Below are 21,283 nucleotides of genomic sequence, written 5' to 3' on the forward strand. Positions count from 1 at the left end.
TCTCACTGAATTCTTGCATTCAAAACACACTGGGATTTTAAATACAGCAACATCACTGGTTTGACTCAATGCAAACATTGGCTTAAAAGATTTTTGCCAAGGGTTTTAGATAAAGTCCATTGAAACCGAATAATCTCTTCCAGTGGTTCCACCTGGCCCAGTCTGCAGCTGAGCTTTTCCCTTAAGTTCAGGCTTTTTATGCATGCTGACAATCGAAAACTACCAAAAAACAACCCACTGAAGGTGCTACTTGAAAAATAAATGCTTCAAAAGCACAGCAAAGACTTTGCAAATGACTGTGCAGGATAAGCTCAGAGTTTATGATTCCCAAACCTGTTCATTTAAACTGATTGGCTCTTGATGTCAGTGAAGCCCACCCTTTTTCTGACCTTCTCTGAACAGCCTACCAGGATTACACAGAGCCAGGAAAGATTCATGGATGGCAACTGCCAAGAAAGGAAATAATTATTTTCTTCCATTACAGTGTATTTTTACTGTGTCACACATATAAACGGTAGAAACAAGCGCAGGAGTTTCACTGAAATGGTCCATAACATTTCTTATAGCTTTGTGCAATCACCAATTCAAATCTGAGGACCCACATAATTTTTCATTTCAAACGCTCAACCCACCCACAAGAGGCAAATATTTGTACGGTTCTTTTATTGAGATTATGTTGATCTGGAAACAGATGGATGGACAAGAAGAAGGGGAAATACACGCCAAGTTAATAGGAGCAATGAATCCTATCAGTCACATCCACAAGGGCATTAGCTACACACAGTGAGATGCTGTCAGTTGGCCTGCCCAAATGGAAGGCATGTCCAGAGTGTGCCTAGAGCATCCCAGAGCATCTAAAGCACTTGTCAGTGTTGTGGCACAAATAGGATTGGAAGAATCAACCAAACTGAGCCCTGTTATGAGAGTGCCTGGGGATTTCCAGGGAAACATGACAAATAACATGTAAAAATGTCTGGCCTGGTGGTGGGTGTTAGACAGGGATGCTTTGCTCGAGATTTTCTAACTGTTCTTTGAAAAATTTAATCTGCTCTTCGAGGTTCTTCTGTTCAATCAGCAAGGAGGTCTTGACTTGAACAAAGTGTTGATAGTCCTGGAGCTGCTGCTCTGTCAGGTATTTGGCAAGGATTCCAGAGACCACACGTTCCCTCCGGTCCAGATTCTCCTTCAGGTCCTTTGCATCTTCCTGCTGTTGAGACAAGAGCTTGTGCCGTTCATTCAGCGATCGCTAATGGAATCAAAAAACAAAGCAGCACACCATGAGAACCCATCACTCCTGGCAGATTCTATTTCTTCATTTAGAAGCCACAGTCAATTTAATTGAATTACTTCCTCTTGTGGGCTTTGTGTTCCACCTGAGTTTTTTATCGATTGAATTACTCATTCTTGTGGCTTGTAAAGACACAGTAAATGCCATAAAGGTTCACTTCTCCCATGCTGCCCTCGTGAAAAAAATCACTATACTTAACATTCTGGTCATTTTAAAGTATCCTGTAACAATCTTCATTTTTTTAAAAGCTCTTTAAGGCACATATCTTTGTTTTGTGTGTTGCATGTGGCCAGAGTGTCACTGACATATTAAAAAGATACAGTGGCTTCTATTAAAAGGTCAGTGTGATAAAATAACTGTGATGTAGACAGTAACTGTTCATCAAAGGCTTCTTTTAAAGAGTTGAGCCTTGCTTGTTCTACAGGATTTTAGTATCTTTTAACTTTAGCTAATTCTCATTCAGCTATATTTTTCATGTGATTACACTGCTGGAAAATGTCCTGTTTCCCATAAATATAGCACAGAGCAATGGTCACTACTGAAACCCTAAAAATGGAGTCAAAGATTGAGACTGCTGGTTTTGCTGACATGAGGGCAAATGCAGTTAGTGGGAGATGGTTGCTAAAAATGTTAGCACTTAACTAAGTGTTTATTAGGCATGCTATTAAAATATTTGAATAAGTTATTTAAACGTGTTTCCTATGAAGAGTATAAATGTAATACTAGATAAACAACACCCTCCCTGCCTACCATATAGTGAAAGTAAGCATGAAATACTGTTTAAAATTATTCACATTAACACAACTGACATTTTGGAAGAGGTGAATCCTGGCTCTCCATGTCACACTGCATGGAAGGACCTTTTTAGTGCTATTCTGTGTGTGAACTATGATGAACCTCCAGAGATAAAGGTCAGCAGCAGCACAGCTCCAGAAAATCCCAGTTTTCTAACTCTGTGCTTTTCCAATTTCCAAATGAGAGATAGCAGCAGGTATTGTATTGATAAAAACACATCTAAGAGCAATAAGGACAGCAAGGAAGCATAATTTCTGGGATAAATTTGGCTTTTATTCTTCAGCAAAAATGAGACTTCCCAAGAGTTTAAATAATTTCCTGGTGACATGAGACAATTCCTCATTTTAAAAATGAGCTGGCTAGTTGAGTTAAACTACAGTGTGTTTTATCTCAAGTTATGACCACATCTTCCTGCTCGCTAGGACAAACCCATTTAGTGAAATATTATTTCAGAGGCAGTAATTAGTACAATGAAGTTACCAGTGGAGAAATAAACCTGCAAAAAGCCCTGTGAAACACAGATTTGGAGCTACTCCACAAGGAGAAGCCCAAGGGTCCAAAGGCCACCCCTCTGCCTTGGAGCCTCTCAAGGTTTTGCTGTTACCCCCCAGCACCCAGTTGCAGAGCTCACTCTGCACTCCTGTGCTCCAGCACTGAACCTTGGTCCTCACCAGAAACCTGCTCTGCTTCAGCCATGGGGACACGGCCCATCCTGGGACATAAACACTGCCTGGGCAATGGCTGGTTGGGATAATGTACAACTAATGAGCTAAACAAGCTGTCAGACAAATGAGCTGAGCATAGCTGCACCTGGAAAGAAATGAACCAAACAAATTCAGCACCTTTGTTGTCACTCACCTTCTCCTCAGCATCTGTGCTGCCATCCATCCTGTTCATGGCATTCTGGACTCGGGCAAGGCGGCTGGACAAGCAGAGCAAGAGGCTCACCACTTTCTCCAGGTCCCCAATAAACATCATATAGCGCTCAAACTCATTTGGCTTGCAGAGATCCCGCACCATGGCCTCCAGCTCCTCACCCCGCTTGGCACATTCCCTGGCTTCTGAGAGAACCAGCTCCCGTTCTTCCCACAGCACCTGCAGCCTGGACTGGAGACCGGCCATGAGTTCCAACTGTAAAGGGAAAAGAAAAAAATCACAGAAAGCTGTTACTGCCAAAGAGAATCCATCTCAGTTCTAGAGAATGGATTTTCTTCACATTGCCAAATTTTTGACTTTTAATGTAATTTTAAGCTACAGGAAAGAAAAGAGGGGAGAAAAAAAGCAGTATTTTCTAAGCTGTACTTAATTCCCAAACTCTGAAAAGCAAATTACTTGTAATCACCTTAGCTGGTAACATATTCCCTGGCTCAGAGAGCTTCCAATCAGTCAGAAGGGAACTGCAATAAAGATTACAACAAGATTACAAAGAGTTGTTGTTCTAAGACATGAGCATGAAGTCCCAGCTCTGTACCAAGCTTTGGAAGAACTGATTAGAATTTCACTTAGCATATGCACAGAAAAAGTCAGTTCCATGGGCAATTCAAGCAGGCCATGGTGCCTGGGTAGAAAAGTAATCAGAAGAGGCTGTTTCATGGGGAAATTGTATGGAAAAAGGCCTCATGACTGGAGTGGGAGCACACCATCACCTTCTTTGAAAGCTGGACAATACCAGCATGAACAGGAGGAGCAGTAAGACAGCAGGTAATGTGCACAGCAGGAAGAGCTTCAGGAAGGCAGATTGTCATTAGCTGAGATGGAGCATGGCCAGAGGAAAAAGCCCACCTAACTCTGCAAAGCTACATAGTCGCCCTTCCAAGCTCCATACTTCTATCACTGTCCAGCTATGTCCCCTATTCTCTGCATATATGGAGTTAATTGGACACTGGAATGTGCAGAAGCTGCTGCCAGTTCCCAGACTAAAGAGTATTTCTTATTTAGGCTGCCAGTTCTAATTTATTTTACAGATTTTGAGATTAGATTTGAGTGTTAAATTGGGAGTTTGCTGCTGCTGCACAGGAGCTGGCTGTACAAGTGTCATGGAACGGAAACCTTTCATGATGAGAGATCCAAGTCAAATCAGGCAGGATTTAAACATTACTATTTATGATCAATATGCCAATTTGCCAGGACTTCACCTACTGGCAAAAAATTGATTCAAAGTTTCCTGTGAAATGTTATTGGGATAAAAATATCCATAGTAATAATGAGATTAATAAGTATTTCTTTGTCATGATGGAGAAACAGTGGTTCCTGTGATAGTCATCTACATACTCTCTTAGATGTGATGTCATCTAGCTTGTTTGTGCTGTCTCTGTTCCTCTTCAGGACTTGGTTTCCCTTAGAGGCAGGATCATTGCTCCTTTGCTTGGCTTCATGTTCAGGTTTAGGACATTTTTCTGATCCATCTCCATAACTTTTCCTGCTATTGGAACAGAAAATAAACACCTGCAGCAAACACTTAAAGTTTTCTTCACAAACATCAAATTCATGGTTTTATCTATCTTGACTTCAGGATCACTCTCCTCTCTTCTCACCACAGGAGATCCTCTAAGTTTTTAGAAGATATAGAGCAAAAGATTTGCAGCCTGTCACAATGCCTTTAATAAGGGATCACTGAACCACTTTTCTTCCATCATATACCCTTAGCCTCAGATACTTCTTGGTATGTAAATCAGAGAGCTAAATATTTTTCTAATGAAACAAAAATAAAACAATGTGTTCATCTTACTCCTAGTATGTACATGATATCCATACATTAAAATAGACCAAAGTGCTAGATAATTGGTTTTGTCTACTTACTCATTCTCCTGCACATGCTGTACTTTTCCTCTTTTCCTGTGTGATTTATCCAGCATGGAAGTGTTAACAGAAAACAAACCCTCCATCAGGTCCATAGAAGTTTTTCTAAGAGGATGAGGTATGAGAATGTCCACCAGAGAACTGTCTTTGGCAATGATCTCCATGGCAAGCTCTTGGTATCGCTGGTCCTGAGGAGACTCCAGCCTCCTTTCAGACAGGTGTGTCTTTCTGTCCAGGGGAACATCATTGTTGATGTGCACGGATGCTTCCTGGGCAAGTAAACCTTTGGCTGGATTTTTGTCGCCTTGGTAAGGCTGAGCCAATGCTGTGCAGAGATGCATTTCCTGCACTGGAGAAGCTGCAGGCCGCTGCTGCTGTTCTGGACGCTTGAGTGCAGCATTCCCACTCAGAGACTGAGTTCTGCATTCCTCCTCCACTTGAGCGCCCTCCTTGCTTCCACTTCTTGGGACAGGAATAGAGATTTCAGGAATCTGCTCCTTTTTCTCCTGACCACACACATGTCCAGTTATGTCATTATGTTCATGATTCTTGGATCCCTCTTTCTCAGGATCACAGAAACTGTAAGAAAGAAGACAATTCCTTTTATTTGAGACACTTCCTCTACAACAGATATTTTTGCAGACTGTTTAAGAGCAATGATCAAATGTTTCTGATGTTATGGTTCTGTCTGGAGCTTTCAGTTACTTTTATGCTAACCTGCTAAACTAGGAAATTTAAGAAAAATTTTAATTTTTTTTCATAAGCCATTCAAGTCTCCAGAAACCACTGGGATATTTTTGAAAGAGTGGACATTCTTTTACTACAAAAGAGTCAGCATCACTGCCTTGCTGAGACAGAGGTCAGATGTTTATCTCCCTTGATGCTCCTCAAACTAGCAAAGCAAATATGGAGAGTTAAAACACAAACTTCCTAGTTAGTGATGTGTAAACGGCACAGTATTTTTTTCCTTTAAAAAACACACCAAAATCCCCTTTTACACCAGTCCTGATCACACATATTCTCCAGGACTGGGCATATCCGAGCTGTTGGAAATGCGGTTTTCTCCAGAGCTCGGATGAGGGAGCTGTGACCCCAGAGATATGATGGAGCCCTGCTGTGCAGGGACAGCTGCTCAGGGGCACTCGGCACTTCCCACTTCACAGCATAGAAATTATTTTAAAGACTGACTCAGAGAGTAGCGGGTGAATATTCCCATATGGACAACAAAGGATCCCGAGGGAGAAGAGGGGAGCAGCGCTGGAGGTCCCACACTTGGGACATCGGCTGTACCCAGGCACAACTCCACAGCCTTACCTGGAGGTGCCGGGGCAGCTCCCACAGCGTCGGAACGATGCTGCTGCACCTCTGGCACATCTGCACATTTCCTGGAAGGGAAAACAGCACACTGGGGCAACCAGCATTTCAGGCGAGGCAGCTGCCTAATTTTACTCCCATGTTTGTTATCCCCAGAAAGGGAAGCTGCTGATGGATCTCCAAGTAGGTTCACCGAGGTTTGTGCTTTTTTGTTTGTGGTTTGTTTTGTTGGCTGGTTTTTGTTTGGTTGTTGTTGTTTCTAGGGGGAAAGGTTTTGGTTTTGTTCGTTGGGTGTTTTTAATCTTTGGGGATGTTTTCCTCTATCTCTTTTTTATTATTTAAATTGCTATTATGCTCTTCCTAGGTAGCATCCTTTTTTTTTTTTTTCTCCTAGAAAACCAAAAGAACAGCTTTCAACAAAATATACCTCTACCATCATAACAATTCAGAAATTCAGCACTGGTGGAAGTTTGTCAGTCTCTTCAGTAGGGTAATTTTAGTGGTATGTTAAATTATTTATTTTCTGACCCTTTATCTTCTTTATTCTCCTCAACAATATTGACAGCTACTGTCTTTCAAATTCAGGAGCCAAAAAAGGTTGGTCATTTATAAAATTCTCCCTATAATCACCTTTTCTGGGATAGGGCTCTAATGAAGTTGCTGTCATGAACAGTAATGACTGCTGGAGCACAAACAGCCTCATCCTGCATACAGCACATGTTCCCTGCAAATGCATCTTTTAAGTGCCAGAGTCCCTCTGACTTTTTTAGGCCCCCTTTAGGTAGTGGTTTCTTACCTCTGTGGAAGAAGGAGTGGATTTTGATCTCTCAGGAGCTCTCCCAGATGCAGAATCACCTGCCTGTGGGAGACTTTTAGCTGATGGACACTTGCTAGTACACTTCCCATCCCCTTCATTGGGATTGCACCTGTTGGTCATGTTCAGTGGGGCAGCAAAAGGCAAAGGAGGAAAAACATCTGGTGATTTTTGTTCAGAGAGAATTTGGCAAAAAACCTTATCATTTTGCATCTTCCTGCTCCCATTTGGGTTGGAAATATGGACAGGAGGCCCTTTGGGATTCAACAGCCTCTTCTGCAGGGGTGGCTTATGCAGTGGGAGGTGCTGTGAGCCACCTGGTCTTTGACCGATCTTTCGTTCCATGTATTCGATCAGTGCATTGTGCTGGATTTGTTTCAGCTCTGTCCTGGAGCTGGAAAATGCCCTTCCTCTGTTCTCTAGATTCCTTCTCCTGGATGACACTGCATCTTGCTCATTGATGTCATCCCTAACTTGATTCCATGATACTTCCTTATCCATTAGGTGATTGAGCTTCTCAGGCTCAGAGTAGCACAGTTTCTTTTGCTCTTGGGTTACCCTTTTCCTTCCTCCTGCTTGACCTTTTTGTGGCCTCCTTATTTCTTCATCTCTGTTGAAACTTTCCAAGGATTCAAGATGAGAAGGGGAGCAAGGAACAGGTTTGGCATCCTCGCTTGCACTGGATAATGAGAAAGACCAAAGGTGTTCAATTGATGGCCTTTCAGAAGATTTCTGTCTCAGTCTGACAGGCAAACTCATCTGTAAGTCTTTTCTTTTAAAGGAAGTTTCTTTGAGAACCTTTTTCTGAGCCACTTTAATTTTCTCTATATAGTCATTCCGGAAACTCTCTTCCATGACTGAGGCAGGACTCCTAAGAATAAGATCTTTTGTCTGGAGCAGGAGATCATCAGCACTGCACAGATGGTGGTGGCTGCTCCTCTGAAGCTGATGGCCTTCTCTTTGTATCTCTAGACACTGTGCTAAGGCAGCATTGCTGCTTGAAGGAATTTCCTTTGGTGAGCTCCTTGAGTCCTCTTGACTGTAGGTGAGCTTGTTGGGGTGCAGGACATTGGTGGTTTTCCATGCAGAAAGATAGTAAAGCATGGGAGTTGCCAGCCTGGTTATTTGTTCACCAGCATGGTCCTCCTGAAGCTGTCTTGAAAACTGTGTTTGAAATACAGGCTGGTGTTGCTGAACAGGAGGTTCGTCTTGTTCCAGATGGGTGGTGAGGTCGGGACTGCTGTTATTACCCTGGTTTGCTTTCTGGACTTCACATAATGACTGAGATGTGGAATCTTCCTTTGGTCTGAAAAAAGCCATTTGGCTTGTGCCATCACAGCATTGCTTTCTTCCCCGATCCGATTCCTCACACTGAGGGTGTTCCACTTCCATAGCATTGCAGCTGCAGGACAATGGTGATCTCTGCACTTTGTTTTGCTGGTTTGGGGCTGGTTCACTAATACCGCTCACACTTTTTCCTTCAGAATCACAGCACTGACTTTTGTCTGTACAACTGTTTAGCTTCCTGGGAGCATTTTCATTTAGAAGAGCATTCTCCATATATTTTAATTCCGAGCTGTCCCCAAACACATCCTGACCCATGCCTAAATGCCACCTGGCATGCAGCAGGCCCTGAGCACAGGGCAAGGACTTTTTCCTCTGGCTGGGCCCTGGTACAGTGCTTGGCAGAGCTGCTTCTCTGGCACTTGGCTTAGACACACCCCAGGGACACTGTTTGACTTCCTGTCCATCATTAACACCTTTAGGGTTGGAATGTGCTCGGTGATAGGATTCGGAGCGCATCTCTTTGGGAATTTTATTAGCATGAACTGAATTATAAGCAGAAAGTATTTCGGGGACATTCGCCACAGAGTCTGTCCTTAAATATTCTTGAAAAATGAATGAAGAAGGTCTGCTGAAAATGTGTGGATTACTTCTCTTTGTAGGCTGTTGTGATGGGCTCCATTCTCCATTTTCCTCCATCTTTAACCCCTGAACTTTTGATACCTCATTTGTAAAATCAGAAGAAAGGCCCTTGTTTTCCAGAGTCTTTTCCCTATTAGGCCCTAGATCTTGCTCGGTGACTGCATCCCAGCATTGACTCCACAGTACATCCCTATCTGCCAGCTGGCTGTCCTGTGCACCAGGAGCTGGCTGCACACTACACTCAGTATGCCCTACAGAGCCTTGTCTCCCTCTTGACTTTTCCAAGTGTCTATTAGTGATGTTATAGCTGTCAAGTTGTGTGAGAGGGAATGGTGGAGGTGCTGCCAGGGCTGGAGGTCCCTGATTTGAAGTCCTTTGGGTAGGAGTGATTCCACAGTGATCTGTGAGACTAGTGCTATGAGAGTTGTTGTGGGTGCTCAGGTCTGGTGCCTTGCATGGCTGGGGGGATCTGAGGTCAAAGTGTGCAGCACCGAAATTATAAATTCCTGTTACATATTCTGAGTCCATGTACGAGACCTGCTCTGGAGGTACACAGCAGTATTCACCATGGCATGATGGTATGGGGTACTCTGGAACATTTGATCCTCCTGAGAAAGAGCTGTAAGCAGAATGTGCCCTTCCAGGGAGGTGCAAGAGATGGTCCATGCTGCTGATTGACTTCACTGACAAAATACGATCATTTTCAGAAGAGGTCACAGGCTCTGCCAGCTTCCCAGTTCTGCCACCCTGCCTGTGTATCCATCTTTCTATCTCATTCCCAGCTGAACTCATGTTTTAGTATTTCCAGAAATCCAAGTCTGTTTAAAAGTCCACAACCAAGTTGATAGAAATGAACATTTTTCTCTACAGTCACATTGCAGTAATATCTAGATGATCCTAAAATGAAAGAGAAATATGTTAAAAAGTGGGAGGATTCTCATGGCACATCTTGGAAAACCTTTCCCAGAGTCCTATAAAAAGTGGCTTCAGACTGACAGACCATCTCGATGAGACATTCTGCTGTCAGTCCCAAATCAGAGATTTTAAAAGATGGCTAAATATTTATGACTACAGCTCAGAACTCTCCTGCAAACCCCCAAATGGACTAGGAAAAAGCACCAGCATAGAGTTCATGTAAGACAAATACACAGTTTTTGCAGAGTCCGGAAAACAGCCCATGTTTATCAGCAGCACTTGACTGTTCCTCTGATTGCTGTACGTGATGCCCATAGGTTTAGTTTAACAAATGGATCTCCACAAGCAGCAACCCAATGGGCCAAGAGAAAACAAGCAGAAGATGCTCACACCAACAGTGTGACACTCTCAGCCACCTCTGCCAGCTTCAAATGCCCTGACATGCTCCGAGGCACTAGGAGCCCCAAATAAAAGACTGAACCTGGCACCAGAGTGGTGCTAGCCAGCGACCTTGTTTAGTAGTTCTCATTTAAACCAGCTCTGGAAACTCTGATTAGTTATTAAAAGAAAGTAAACAAACAGTCTTGAAAAGCTTCATCAACAAGCTGCTCCAGTAACAGGCCTTCTGAGGAGACACAAACTGTGTCCAGATCCCTCCAGAATATTACATGTCTGATTTATTCATAAAGGTTGAACTCACCAGACACTAATCTGCCATTCCCAATATCATATTTCTGTGGTGGGGCCTCATAAAGCTGGCAGAAAGAGAGGTTTCAGGGTGATGTTTCTCTTTAATTTAAAAAAAAAAAAAAAAGAAAAAAGAAAGAATCATCACATTCCTGCATTGTTTCAAAGACAGTCCTGGTATCATTAATTTTGAGCCAAAGGAAGAGATGGATGGGAGCCAAAATACACAAGTTAATCTATAAATGAAACTTGGACTGCTGGGGCACACTAAATAAATTAACTAGTTTCTGGGAAATGAAAACAGCCTAACACCACAAAGTGGGAATTTGCCTGCTGGCTTTTTGGGGGTCTTTCTGTGTTTGTTTGGTTTTTCAACATTTCAGTAAGAAACCAACTCAAGGATGTCTGGAGTTCTCTCCCTCTTTACAGATGATTTAAAATCTAGCTGTGAAATGTATGAATAACAGGGTCACAAAGGAAATAGGAAGACTCAGCAGCTGGTGATGCCATTCTCCATCCTTTTCACCATGGTGTATTGAGGAATTTAAAGAAATAAAAACCTTAGATACTTGGTGAAAGGAAAACCCTGGATTTTCTGAAACCACTGAGAAAAAAAAGCAGCTGAATGATTGCAGTGACACTAACTGCAGACTGAGAGGGTACCACAGTGTATCACACTGCCATTACATTTCCTAGGCAAACAGAATGCCCTGAAGTCTGGCCCATGGCAGTGACTGCTGGGTCTCACTGAGCTGGGAGAGCTCAGTGGTACCTGGAGGTGCTGTGGGTGCACAGGATCAAACCCCACAGGAGCCACATTCCACAAGAGACACAGAAGACAGATTCCCTGTCATTCTTATCTCCCTTGTTTTAATCAAATTTTTCTGCCATTGGAACCTCTCCAAGCAGCTCTTACTGACGGTGCTATAAATAGTCTGAGCCAAGTCTTTGTCTGGGATGTGCTGGCACAGCTCCATGGAAGTTAATGGAGTCACCCTGATTTACAATGAGAATTTGGCTCTAACTTTCCATGGCAATGTGTAGAATCCAAGTAACAGTTGTGACTTGGTTCATGTCTATCAATGGAAGTACTCTCCTGGTTTCCTATACCAGTCATTCCCAAGATCTCTTTTCCCCCCATTGTTTCAAGCTCCTCATTGGGATTTACGGTGAAGTTAGCAATACAGTGAAGAATTTTTGACTCAAGTTTTTATGATGATACCAGAAATAATAGGAAATATAATTTCAGTATCTTGGAAGACTGAGGTAAGAACCTCTGACTGATACTGAAACACACCTGGAAAAGGTCTTAGTTCTTTGAACACACTGAGGTAAAGGATTCTGCTGCCAGGGTTTAGGAAATATACGCTTCAAAAGAACTATGTGGAAACTGCCCTCTCTTTCCCATGTAAGAGAAAATCATTAATGTCCTTAAAACTCAACTAACATGAACAATGTCATTATTGTTCTCAGCAGGGAGGTGGTAGAGCTCCCTCATGGACTGCACTGTCTCTGGGTCTCAGAAATATTCTGGCTAGGATGGAATACAATGTGCACATTCCAGACTGGCTTGCAATATTTGCATTGTAAACCACTGAAAACAAGAAGAATAATGTTAAATTAAAGTATATCACAATCAAAACCACTGAAAGATGAAGGGAAGTGTATTAACAGCGTAGGGATGCAGGGAAGTATATTCACTCTACGCCTAAGGAAGAAATAAGCCACTATCAACCTATTAAGTTCCAAAGTTGTTTGCTTGTTGTTTTTTGTTGTTAAAAACAGAGGTGAACTTGACTTCCATCCACACCAACCTGTTCTGTTCTAGGGAAGGGTGATTTGCATTGCATAATCTTGAATTCTTTGCAACCAGCTCAGTAGGTCAAAGTCTCATGTCTGGCAAATTAACTCTGTACAAAGAAAATTTAGTGACTCCAGACCACATTCAGTGAACAACTTACCTGTCTTATAAGGGCAAGATTTATTATAATTACAGTTTGGTCTTGTTTGACCTCCTTTAGAGTTTGATAGGTGCCATAATTGATCCGTAACTCACCTGCACTTATATACAATGCTTGCCCAAACAAATCATCACCCATCAGAAACACAGGTATTCTCTCTATCAAGTCTCTCATTTGCCCTCAACAACCCAGGAAAAACAGCCCCTGGCACATAACACAGTCAGTACTAATTTTGTACTTGTGGAGTTCCCTTGAAGTGACCAACACAATCTTCCCATCACAGAAGCAAGAATGAGCATTTTCCTTAATAAACACAAGTACAGTTCAAACTTTCCTAGCTCTTTTTTTGTGGATCTGCCCTTTTTATACAAATGGCTCCATGAAAATAAAGGGGAAATCCACAGCTGTTAATGTGGATCAAACTACAGTATACAAATGTTCTCCAGAAGAGAACAAGTGTGCACAGCGCGAAGCAAACACCTTGACCAACCTACCAATATTATGTCATGTCCACATTTGTGAATGACCTGTTGCTTATCAAAGGGTAAACACTTGATGTAAATATTAGCTGAAATTCTTCAGATTCCAATCAGTTGCACAGTCTGCAGCACCTGACCCATCTGCTCCCCAGACCAGGAGATCTCATTGCTACAAAAGATCACCTGAGAGACTCTTGCTTTAGCCGGTGATCCTCCTGGCTGTCCCAGGGCAGCCTAGAGAGGCCAGAATGCTGGGGAAGTCAGGTGCAGTCTCTGGCAGGTACAGTTTCTCCTAGGAACCTTCAGTAGGTCATCGGTTGATGATCTAACCCAGGTTCCCTGTTCTCCATCCAGGTCTTCTGGGACAGAAACCCATGCCCCTGCACAACATGGATGCATCCTTAGTGACTCTGTCTCTGAGGTATGAGATGTCTGGAAATAAGAGTTGATCCTTTGACGAGACTTTGAAATATCCAGAAATTTCAGACAAATGCCTTCACATTCCATCACTTTGACATGACTGTTGAAAGGGTGAGAGAAGTGGAAGGATACCACATTCAGGAAAGTGTGGCTGGCATTGCCTTTATGCTCAGCATCTCTGAAAGTCACTATTTCTCTCTTTCTCTGCCTATTTCTCTCTTATTATTTGTTTCTAGCCTATAATCAACAATTTTATCCCCTTGGACTTTCAACTTTAGGTTTCAAGCAGGAAGGCAAACATAGCAGATGATAGTACCTTTGGTTGACTGAAAAAACACACTTTCTGCTAATCTGTATTTTTTTTGCTAAGATTTCTGAAGACTCTAACCCCCATTTTTCTCATTTAGTGCAATTTCCAGAACTGTTGTGAGGTAGGTAATGTTCACCAAGGATGTTGTGCATCAACACCCAAGGACAAAGTCTCACATTTGGCTTCCAGGCTCAGTGAAAGGCTTCCCCTTCTACTGGGAGCCAGCGAAGTCAAAGTGTCACACCGTCCCAAAACAGAGCCTAAGTGGGATTTAGAGGAGGTTTATGCCTTGTGTGCACAAAATAAATTTTGCCATAGTTTGAGGAATGTAAACATTTCCAGTAAAACCCATGGATACACACTTGAGGCTTTCTGGAGCTATCAAAGTGTTGTGAGAAATTTAGGAGGATGAAAGTCATAGTAACAATAATGCATCTCAGTATCCCCTTTTTTCTGTAGGGGCATAGACAAACCTTCCTAAACTTCCTCACCCTGGTATGCCAGGCTCTCTAGAGAAGGATGAGATCCCTAGTGACCAGCACAGGAGCTTTGCTGGAGCCACAGTGCCGGAATGGGTCCATCTTACACCTTCCTGGCATCACTTTCCATAGGGATGACATCTCAGTGCTGGACAGGAACATTTGGCATTTGCCTAACATGTCTACTGGGTGATAAAAAGCTGTGGCCCAAGTAAACTGCTTTTGAAGATGAGAGCTGTGGCCCAATCTCTGGCCAAGGATTTAATGAGGAAGATCGGGTTTGGCAATTCTTCACAGCCCTGGGAGAGACCTTTCCTGAGCACCCAGCAGAGTTTGACCTTTTAATTAGAGCAGTTACCCACCACATACCTCTCCATTATCCTTGAATTCCCTGACTTTCCTTATTCAGCTTCAAAAATTTCTCTTGGTTTCCATCAGCATTAGTCTCTAATCTATTAACATTGAACATTTTTTGTTTCTTCTACCTCTGTAAGTGCTTCTCAAAAAATGCTTTTGCCAGAAATCACAGTTTCATCCCAAATGTATGCATTTCGTCACAACCATTTCCATTTTATCCCTTTTAATGTCATCATAATTTTCCTTATTTCTTTTTTAAATCTAACCAAGTTAATTTGATGCCATATATTTACCCCCCATACTGCTTTTGCAGGCTACAAAAACACCAGAAGAGCATTAAAAAATTACAGACGCTAAAGTACTAAAAATCAAAAAGAAAAAATCTAGTTACACTATTGATTTTTAAGCATATGCCTTTAGAATTAATATATATTAAATTAACTAATTAATAGAATAGAATTTAATTAATATATATAATAAAGATGTTTTCTCATTTCTACCTTGTTGACGTTTTTCTTGTTTCTACCTTGCTTCCCAGTAAGGCTGTCCAAAAAACATCAGAGAAAAATAAAATTCTTATAGTCTCTCTGACCTACTCCTAGCTGCACTGAGCTTCCTACAGCTTAGGCAGCAAGTCAAGCTCACAAGAGAAGAAACTGGCCTTTAAATAGGAGTAATCCAGTTCCACATCTCCTTCCACTGACATGGTTTTAGTCCAGAATCCTATGAGTTGGTAGTTGGTTAGCAAATTTTAAAACTGCAAGCACAGTTTTAAAAACATGTTCATTATTAATTGCCTATAATTAGAAAAAACCAAGTGCTTATAACAGGCAGCTTCACCAGCTGCCACACATCCCAAACCCAATGTATGCCCAGCACTGCCAGGATCAGAATTTGCCTTTTCCAGCTTTATCAGAGCTCTGGGAGAGCTGTTGCTCACTCAAACTTATTAGTGAGCGTTGGCTGGTTGGGAAATGTCATGAAGTCATCTTATCTTTGAAGAATTGTGGTTTTCTGGCACCTACATATGCTTTACTCTAATATAAAATTATTCTCAGAAGCTTTATGAATGGCTCTGTAATTGTCCTTGACAGAACAACACTGCAGATTCCAATTTCTACATGTTGTAGTTATGCTTTCCACAGACAAACATATCATGAGAACAAACATTCCTGCTGCAGCTCCAGTTTTAAACAAGGATGGATCCAGAGGCACTGGCTGGGGAAGGAGCAGTGTCCAGTTCGCCTTAATGAAGTGGGATTATATATATTATTTACATATATAAATATATGTGTTGTATAATTTAAATTATGGCTTCAGATGGATCAAAAAATTCATTCTCTGGTCCCTAAATGTACTAAGAGGCTTTCTGCTGAACTTTGCAAGCTTTAGACTGTGTGCTATGAACTTCATGAAGATACAGAAGCACACCCTCTTCACTACACTCCCAAAATCATTTCCATCTAGGGAATACCGACAGGTAAAATATGGGATAGAGAATCCTACCAGATCTTCCCAGAGCAGAGGGTGACATGGTCAAGCTGGCTCACCCAGATTACCCCAGAGAACAGGAGAGCACAGGATTTACCTTGTGGTATGTGGAAAACTTCCAAGCACTGAACACAGGTGAGGAGGAGACTGAAAATATGAGAGAAACAAAGAGAAAGTGAGGACAGATGTGGAAGTGGCGCTTCATCTAACAAAAGAAGCTCCCAGTATCTCAGACTATATCTAACAAATTTCAATCATACACTGCCGCACACCAGTAGGACTCTGCCTTATCATGAAATCATTTGAGTCCCACAGCAGGAGCATAGCCCAGGCCTCTCACCTTCTCAGCACTCCTCCTAACTATAAATTAATTTTTTTTAATACTTTATTACCCTCAGAAAATCATGAAACTTTTCCATTCTTTCATAGCAGCAATCTAAAATGAAATTAGTAAACCATCTTAGCACTTCCATTTTCTCATATACAAATCATGGACTATGAAGTCTTATCAATTAATTTGGTATTTTAAAAAAGCCATTAGCTCTTTCTTATTTTAACATAGGAGACAGAAACTATTCCTTTCCAGAGGATGTCTGTATTCAGTCTAATTCATCCAGATGTTAAACATAATTGTGCCTGCCTTTGGGCTGGGGCAGACAGAAATGCAATATCCAATTACTACAGAACATTTCGCTGGAACAAGAAGAAACCACCAAATAAACACAAGAAATAATATATTAGACTGCTCTGTTCCTCTGGCAAATATTGCATTCCAGTATTTTCCCATAGCTTTCATTTGGGCAGGATTCATAAGCACTTATGCTTAATCTCACTAAATGTATCACTGGTTTCCACAACAAAAAATGAAAATGTGGATTAGTAGTTAAAAATAATCTGGAAATATCCAATAGTTACTTTAGAGTAGGTTTAGTGGTGGGGTGGAGGTTGTTCAGAATTAGGGGCAGAAATCAAACCCCTGGTCTGCAAAGAGCATCACAGAATGGTTTGGGTTGGAAGGGTCCTTAAAGATCACCTTGTTTCACACCCTGCCATGGGCAGGGACACCTTCCACTAGACCAAGTTGCTCCAAACCACATCCAACCTGACCTTGAACACTTCCACAGATGGGGCAGCCACATCTTCTCTGGGCAGCCTGTGCCAGGGCCTCATGACCTTCACAGGAAAGAATTTCTTCCCAGTATCTAAACTAAATCCACCCTCCATCCTCCCTCCAGACATACTGCAAAACTAGCAGGAGATGTCAGAGGAAAAATGCTGGGGGAAATTAATTCAATTCTGGGAAAATGCAGCACTCAGAGCTTTTGTGGGAGACTTTCCCAAAGCAGGTGATGCCAGGACAGGTATTCACTTCTGATGACAGGTGGGTAGTTCAGAGAGCAGTGGCAGTTTCAGTGAGAGGATCTACTAGATACATACAAACAAGGGACCAACTGATTCCCTATCTGTAGCACTTCATACCAACTAGACCCCACTCAAACAGAAAGGTGTGAGTTTTTGCAGATCTGCCTTTCTACATTTAACCCATTCTACAGAAACTTCTCCTCTGAGTTCCCGAATCAGTCCTCTATAACCTGTAACCAACCATCAATGCAAACATTGCCTGTGTTGGAGGATCACTAAGTACATTTGTACCGAGGTAGCTATTTTCTGCGTAAAAATGTCTACCTGCCAGATGCCTTACCTGACCTATTAAGCATAGACCTAGATTTTATTTATTCTAAAAAACCCCACATAATCTGCACACTCAAGGATAGAGCAGAGCTCCTATGTTTTTATTAGACTCAAGTTACACTCTAGACTGTGCATGTCCACAGCAGGGGTGAGATTGGTCCCTTACACACTACAACACACTGTTAATTTTAGCATTTTAAAGATAATTTTCTGTTACAAATTCAGTTCTGTCCTCAATTATTTGGTTACATGTGGTGGCCGGTGAACATACATTACAAGGGAGAGAGAGTTTTCAGTAAGACAAGTCTCTAGTACCCCAAGAACCACTTCATGTTAGAGTGACCAAAAAGGCTTCTCCCAAGAGGCATTGTTCTGTTACGTTAATCTGTCCCAGTTTGGATTCCCCGGTTGGCTGTTAGCCTCTACCCCCTCGTCACTCCCTCAGAGCTCCTCCATTAGTCCCTGTTCCCTAGTCCTGCCTTTTCCCCGCCCCTGGACAAAACTGTGAACCTCGTGATCATGTTCGCATTTGCCTCTGCTACCTTTGACGGTGTAGAAGCAATAAATGCTCCTGCCGGAACGCATGCAAATGCCCTTCTCGACTCTTTGTTACCGACTATAATACTGAGCCCACCCGTGCTTCTGTGGGGGCACGCGGGACCCCATGGAGCCAGGCAGGGACTGTATTAGTTACATTCACATATTTCCCTATGAAAATGGCATATTTCACAGTCAGAGATCCCAAGGACAAGCCCTGAAGTTCAGGTGGCCTGCTGCAATTATGTGTGCCTAAGACAGCTTCCAGCCCCAAGTTAAACATTTCAAAATGTGGGTTTAATATTTTCCAAGATACATCCTGCCCCTTCCTCTGTTTCCAGGCTGTCTTTTACAGAAGAGTGCCTCAGATTGGAACACATGGACTTTGGCAGCATATGCTCTGCAAGGCACGTGAAAGCTGAGTCAGCCCTTGGTGGGGAGAAAGGATTGACAGAAAACAGAGCACCTGGACACCTGTTTGTCCAACACGATTCTTTCTTCTCACACCACCATCCACCAGCTCATGCCTGGCCCTAGACGGGCTCTTGCAATATGTTAAGTCCCCCCTCCCCAGTGGGACCATTGGCTCTGCCTGCCCCATGCTGCTGAGCTGGGACAAGGCACACTCTGCACCTCCCCTTTTGCTGAGACCTCCCAAACCACCACTAAATGGCTGCCATGATGCCATAAGCACCCACACACTGGCATGTGTGCCACAATGCCACAGGCACCCACACACTGGCACGTGTGCCGCAATGCCACATCTCAAGCACCCAAACCTATGTATCACACAAACTCTGCATCAAACCCTGTGAGGTCCAAGGACATGTGTGGTGTCCCCCAGCTGCTCAAAGGACACTGCTGAGGTGAAGGAAAATCTGCTTGTCAGGAAAGATGAGTGAGCTCATCCACCACACACTGTGACCCTCGAAGGTCTGCACCTGGGATCTCACTGAATCCCTCCCCAAACACATGCACTTATCCACAGGCTAAGGAGCAGTTACTTAGACCATGGATCAGCAGAACCACTGTTCTCCAGACCTACAGCAAACACAATATAAGCAACTGTAACCAGAATGTTCTTTTCATTCTTTTCTTGCATAAAGCAAATACACAAATAGAGAGCACAGCAACTGCTGGAGACAATATGTACCAGGTACAAGCATCTAAAATACACACCGAGATGTTGTTTGGTTTTGTTAGAATCATAGAACTACAAAATGGTTTGGGTTAGAAGGGACCTTAAAGCTCATCCAGTTTCACCCTCCCTGCCATGGGCAGAGACACCTTGCATACACCAGGTTACCTGTTAGCTCGAGCAATCTGAAGGCATGTTCACAGTGAGTACAGACAGTGCAAATTTTCTACCTCCAATATTCTCTTTATAAAACAGAAGCCAGTGCTCTGGTTCCACATTCCAGCTGTGCCCACAGGAAAGATCTCAAAGTCAGTGAAGCAGAACTTCTGCAGATCACAGCCTGAAGAGTTCTCAATGCACTCCCAAGTGTCAGAGGCGATTCCCATCTCTCACCTGGTCACCACATCACTGGGATGTCTCTGGGGCAGGAGGTGGTTCTGTGGGCATCACAGCTGCAGGGTGGCTGTCACAGGCTGGACACTGTCCTGGATTTATGGTACTCTGGTGCACAGCAGCAGTACAGCAGTAGTGGAGAAGGAAAGCAAGCAAATAGTGGGCTGGGCTATTTCATTATCTCACCAGTCAATCATTAACAACAGGGCTGTTTCTGCCTGAGCTCTTGGCTGGCAGCCATGACTTCCACATGAGCACAACTGAAAAGTTCCATGAATATGCTGCCAAGGCCACAGAGGAGAGACCAGGTGAAGCCTCTCTGCCCTGCAACCCAAAGCACTCCTGTGCATCCCACCAGGATGTCACCACTCCAGGAGCATCCCTCACCTTGTCCCATGCTGTCCCCAACTTGGTGTCACAGCACATGGGCCAAGAGCCATAGCTCTGGGGCAGTTGAGAAGCACTGCTAGACAAAAACTAATTAAATCCAACTGAAAGTAATTAGATTTAATACAACAAAGTAGTTAAGAGTTGATTTTCTTAAAAGATTATGTACTGCTTTCTTAGGGGGAGAGACAAAGGGTTGTACAGTAAAAGATAATACAGGTCAAGGCAACTCTGAAGCTGTGTTTTATATGCCACAGGTTTTGTTTTGTGGGGCTTTTTAATTATTTCTAAGTATTTTGTTAATACAAGGCACAGAAGGCACACAGATTGAGGCCTTCATCTATGTTATGTGACTGAATCAACTCAAGCCTCTGCAATAAATTCTTTCTGCGTCCCAATATATGTGATGAAGCCTGATATATTTTATAATGGTGAGATGAATTCCCACTAGTTTCCAGCTGGGCTTAAAAAATAAGCTGATTTTATGCCACTATTTTTTCCCTCAAACAGCTGGATAATGCCATGCAGGCCACAGCTCTACAGTTTGCTATGTATTGTCTCTCAAGGGAAAACTGGGCATTCCTTCCACATTTCCTACAAAAATAATCTGCTCACCTGTGGCTATGTTGTTTTTACATGTTGGGAAGGAGAAAAGTGGTGTCCAGTGGGAGACAGACTGAGCCTTTGGGTTGGGCCTGACCTCACCCTGTTCTCTGGCAAGGCTGTGCAAATGCCATCACAGAGAGCTTGGAAATGGGTTTACTGCAGAGCAGCTGGAGAGGACAGGAATCATTTTGTTGGTAAAATCTCAATCCACTTCTCCTGAGCATGAAGAGTCTCTGGAATACTATTCACTGATTGTTAATTTAATCCATATTTGAGGTTTTTCTGTGAGCAACCACCCAGGCTCCTCTTCAAAATCCTGTATATGAATAGACTGTCCCGCAGCCCAATTTTTTTCACCAGCACATGTCTTCAGTAGCTCCCCAAGTATGGAGAAGGACTCCTGAGAAGTTACTCAGTAACTAACTCAGTGTTTTCACCCAGCAGTGACTTGGTATCTGATCAAGTGTTCTGGAGGTGAGGGGATGTCTCCAGCAG

General features: G+C 42.8%; 1 protein-coding gene across 11 annotated transcripts; it reads right to left on the minus strand.

The window, feature by feature from the left end:
* Positions 1 to 644: 644 nt before the first annotated feature.
* Positions 645 to 19,925, minus strand: SHROOM1 (shroom family member 1). Of its 11 annotated transcripts, none has more exons than XM_019293998.3 (9): positions 19,796 to 19,925; positions 16,133 to 16,182; positions 10,552 to 10,640; positions 6,993 to 9,833; positions 6,197 to 6,267; positions 4,883 to 5,461; positions 4,355 to 4,502; positions 2,942 to 3,214; positions 645 to 1,246 (listed from the first exon to the last, which is right to left on the minus strand). In XM_019293998.3, the coding sequence occupies exons 4-9, from the start codon at positions 9,726 to 9,728 to the stop codon at positions 992 to 994; spliced, it is 4,062 nt and encodes a 1,353-aa protein (XP_019149543.3). In that variant the 5' UTR covers positions 9,729 to 9,833; positions 10,552 to 10,640; positions 16,133 to 16,182; positions 19,796 to 19,925; the 3' UTR covers positions 645 to 991. The 11 variants fall into 11 exon arrangements, with proteins under 11 accessions (XP_019149543.3, XP_019149544.3, XP_019149536.3 ...); XM_019293999.3 differs by having other exon boundaries at positions 645 to 1,207; positions 4,355 to 4,505; XM_019293991.3 differs by having other exon boundaries at positions 4,355 to 4,505.
* Between the last annotated feature and the right edge of the window lie 1,358 nt (positions 19,926 to 21,283).

Source organism: Corvus cornix, chromosome 13, assembly GCF_000738735.6.
Source record: "Corvus cornix cornix isolate S_Up_H32 chromosome 13, ASM73873v5, whole genome shotgun sequence".
Classification (NCBI taxonomy): domain Eukaryota; kingdom Metazoa; phylum Chordata; class Aves; order Passeriformes; family Corvidae; genus Corvus; species Corvus cornix.

Excerpts from the sequence above, each read along its gene's own strand:
- SHROOM1 (XM_019293997.3), bottom strand. The coding sequence starts at position 9,728 with ATGAGTTCAGCTGGGAATGAGATAGAAAGATGGATACACAGGCAGGGT. Across the intron at positions 6,268-6,992 it reads CCACTCCTTCTTCCACAGAG|GAAATGTGCAGATGTGCCAG; the intron begins GTAAGAAACCAC and ends TTTCCCTTCCAG. Across the intron at positions 1,247-2,941 it reads GCACAGATGCTGAGGAGAAG|CGATCGCTGAATGAACGGCA; the intron begins GTGAGTGACAAC and ends TGATTCCATTAG.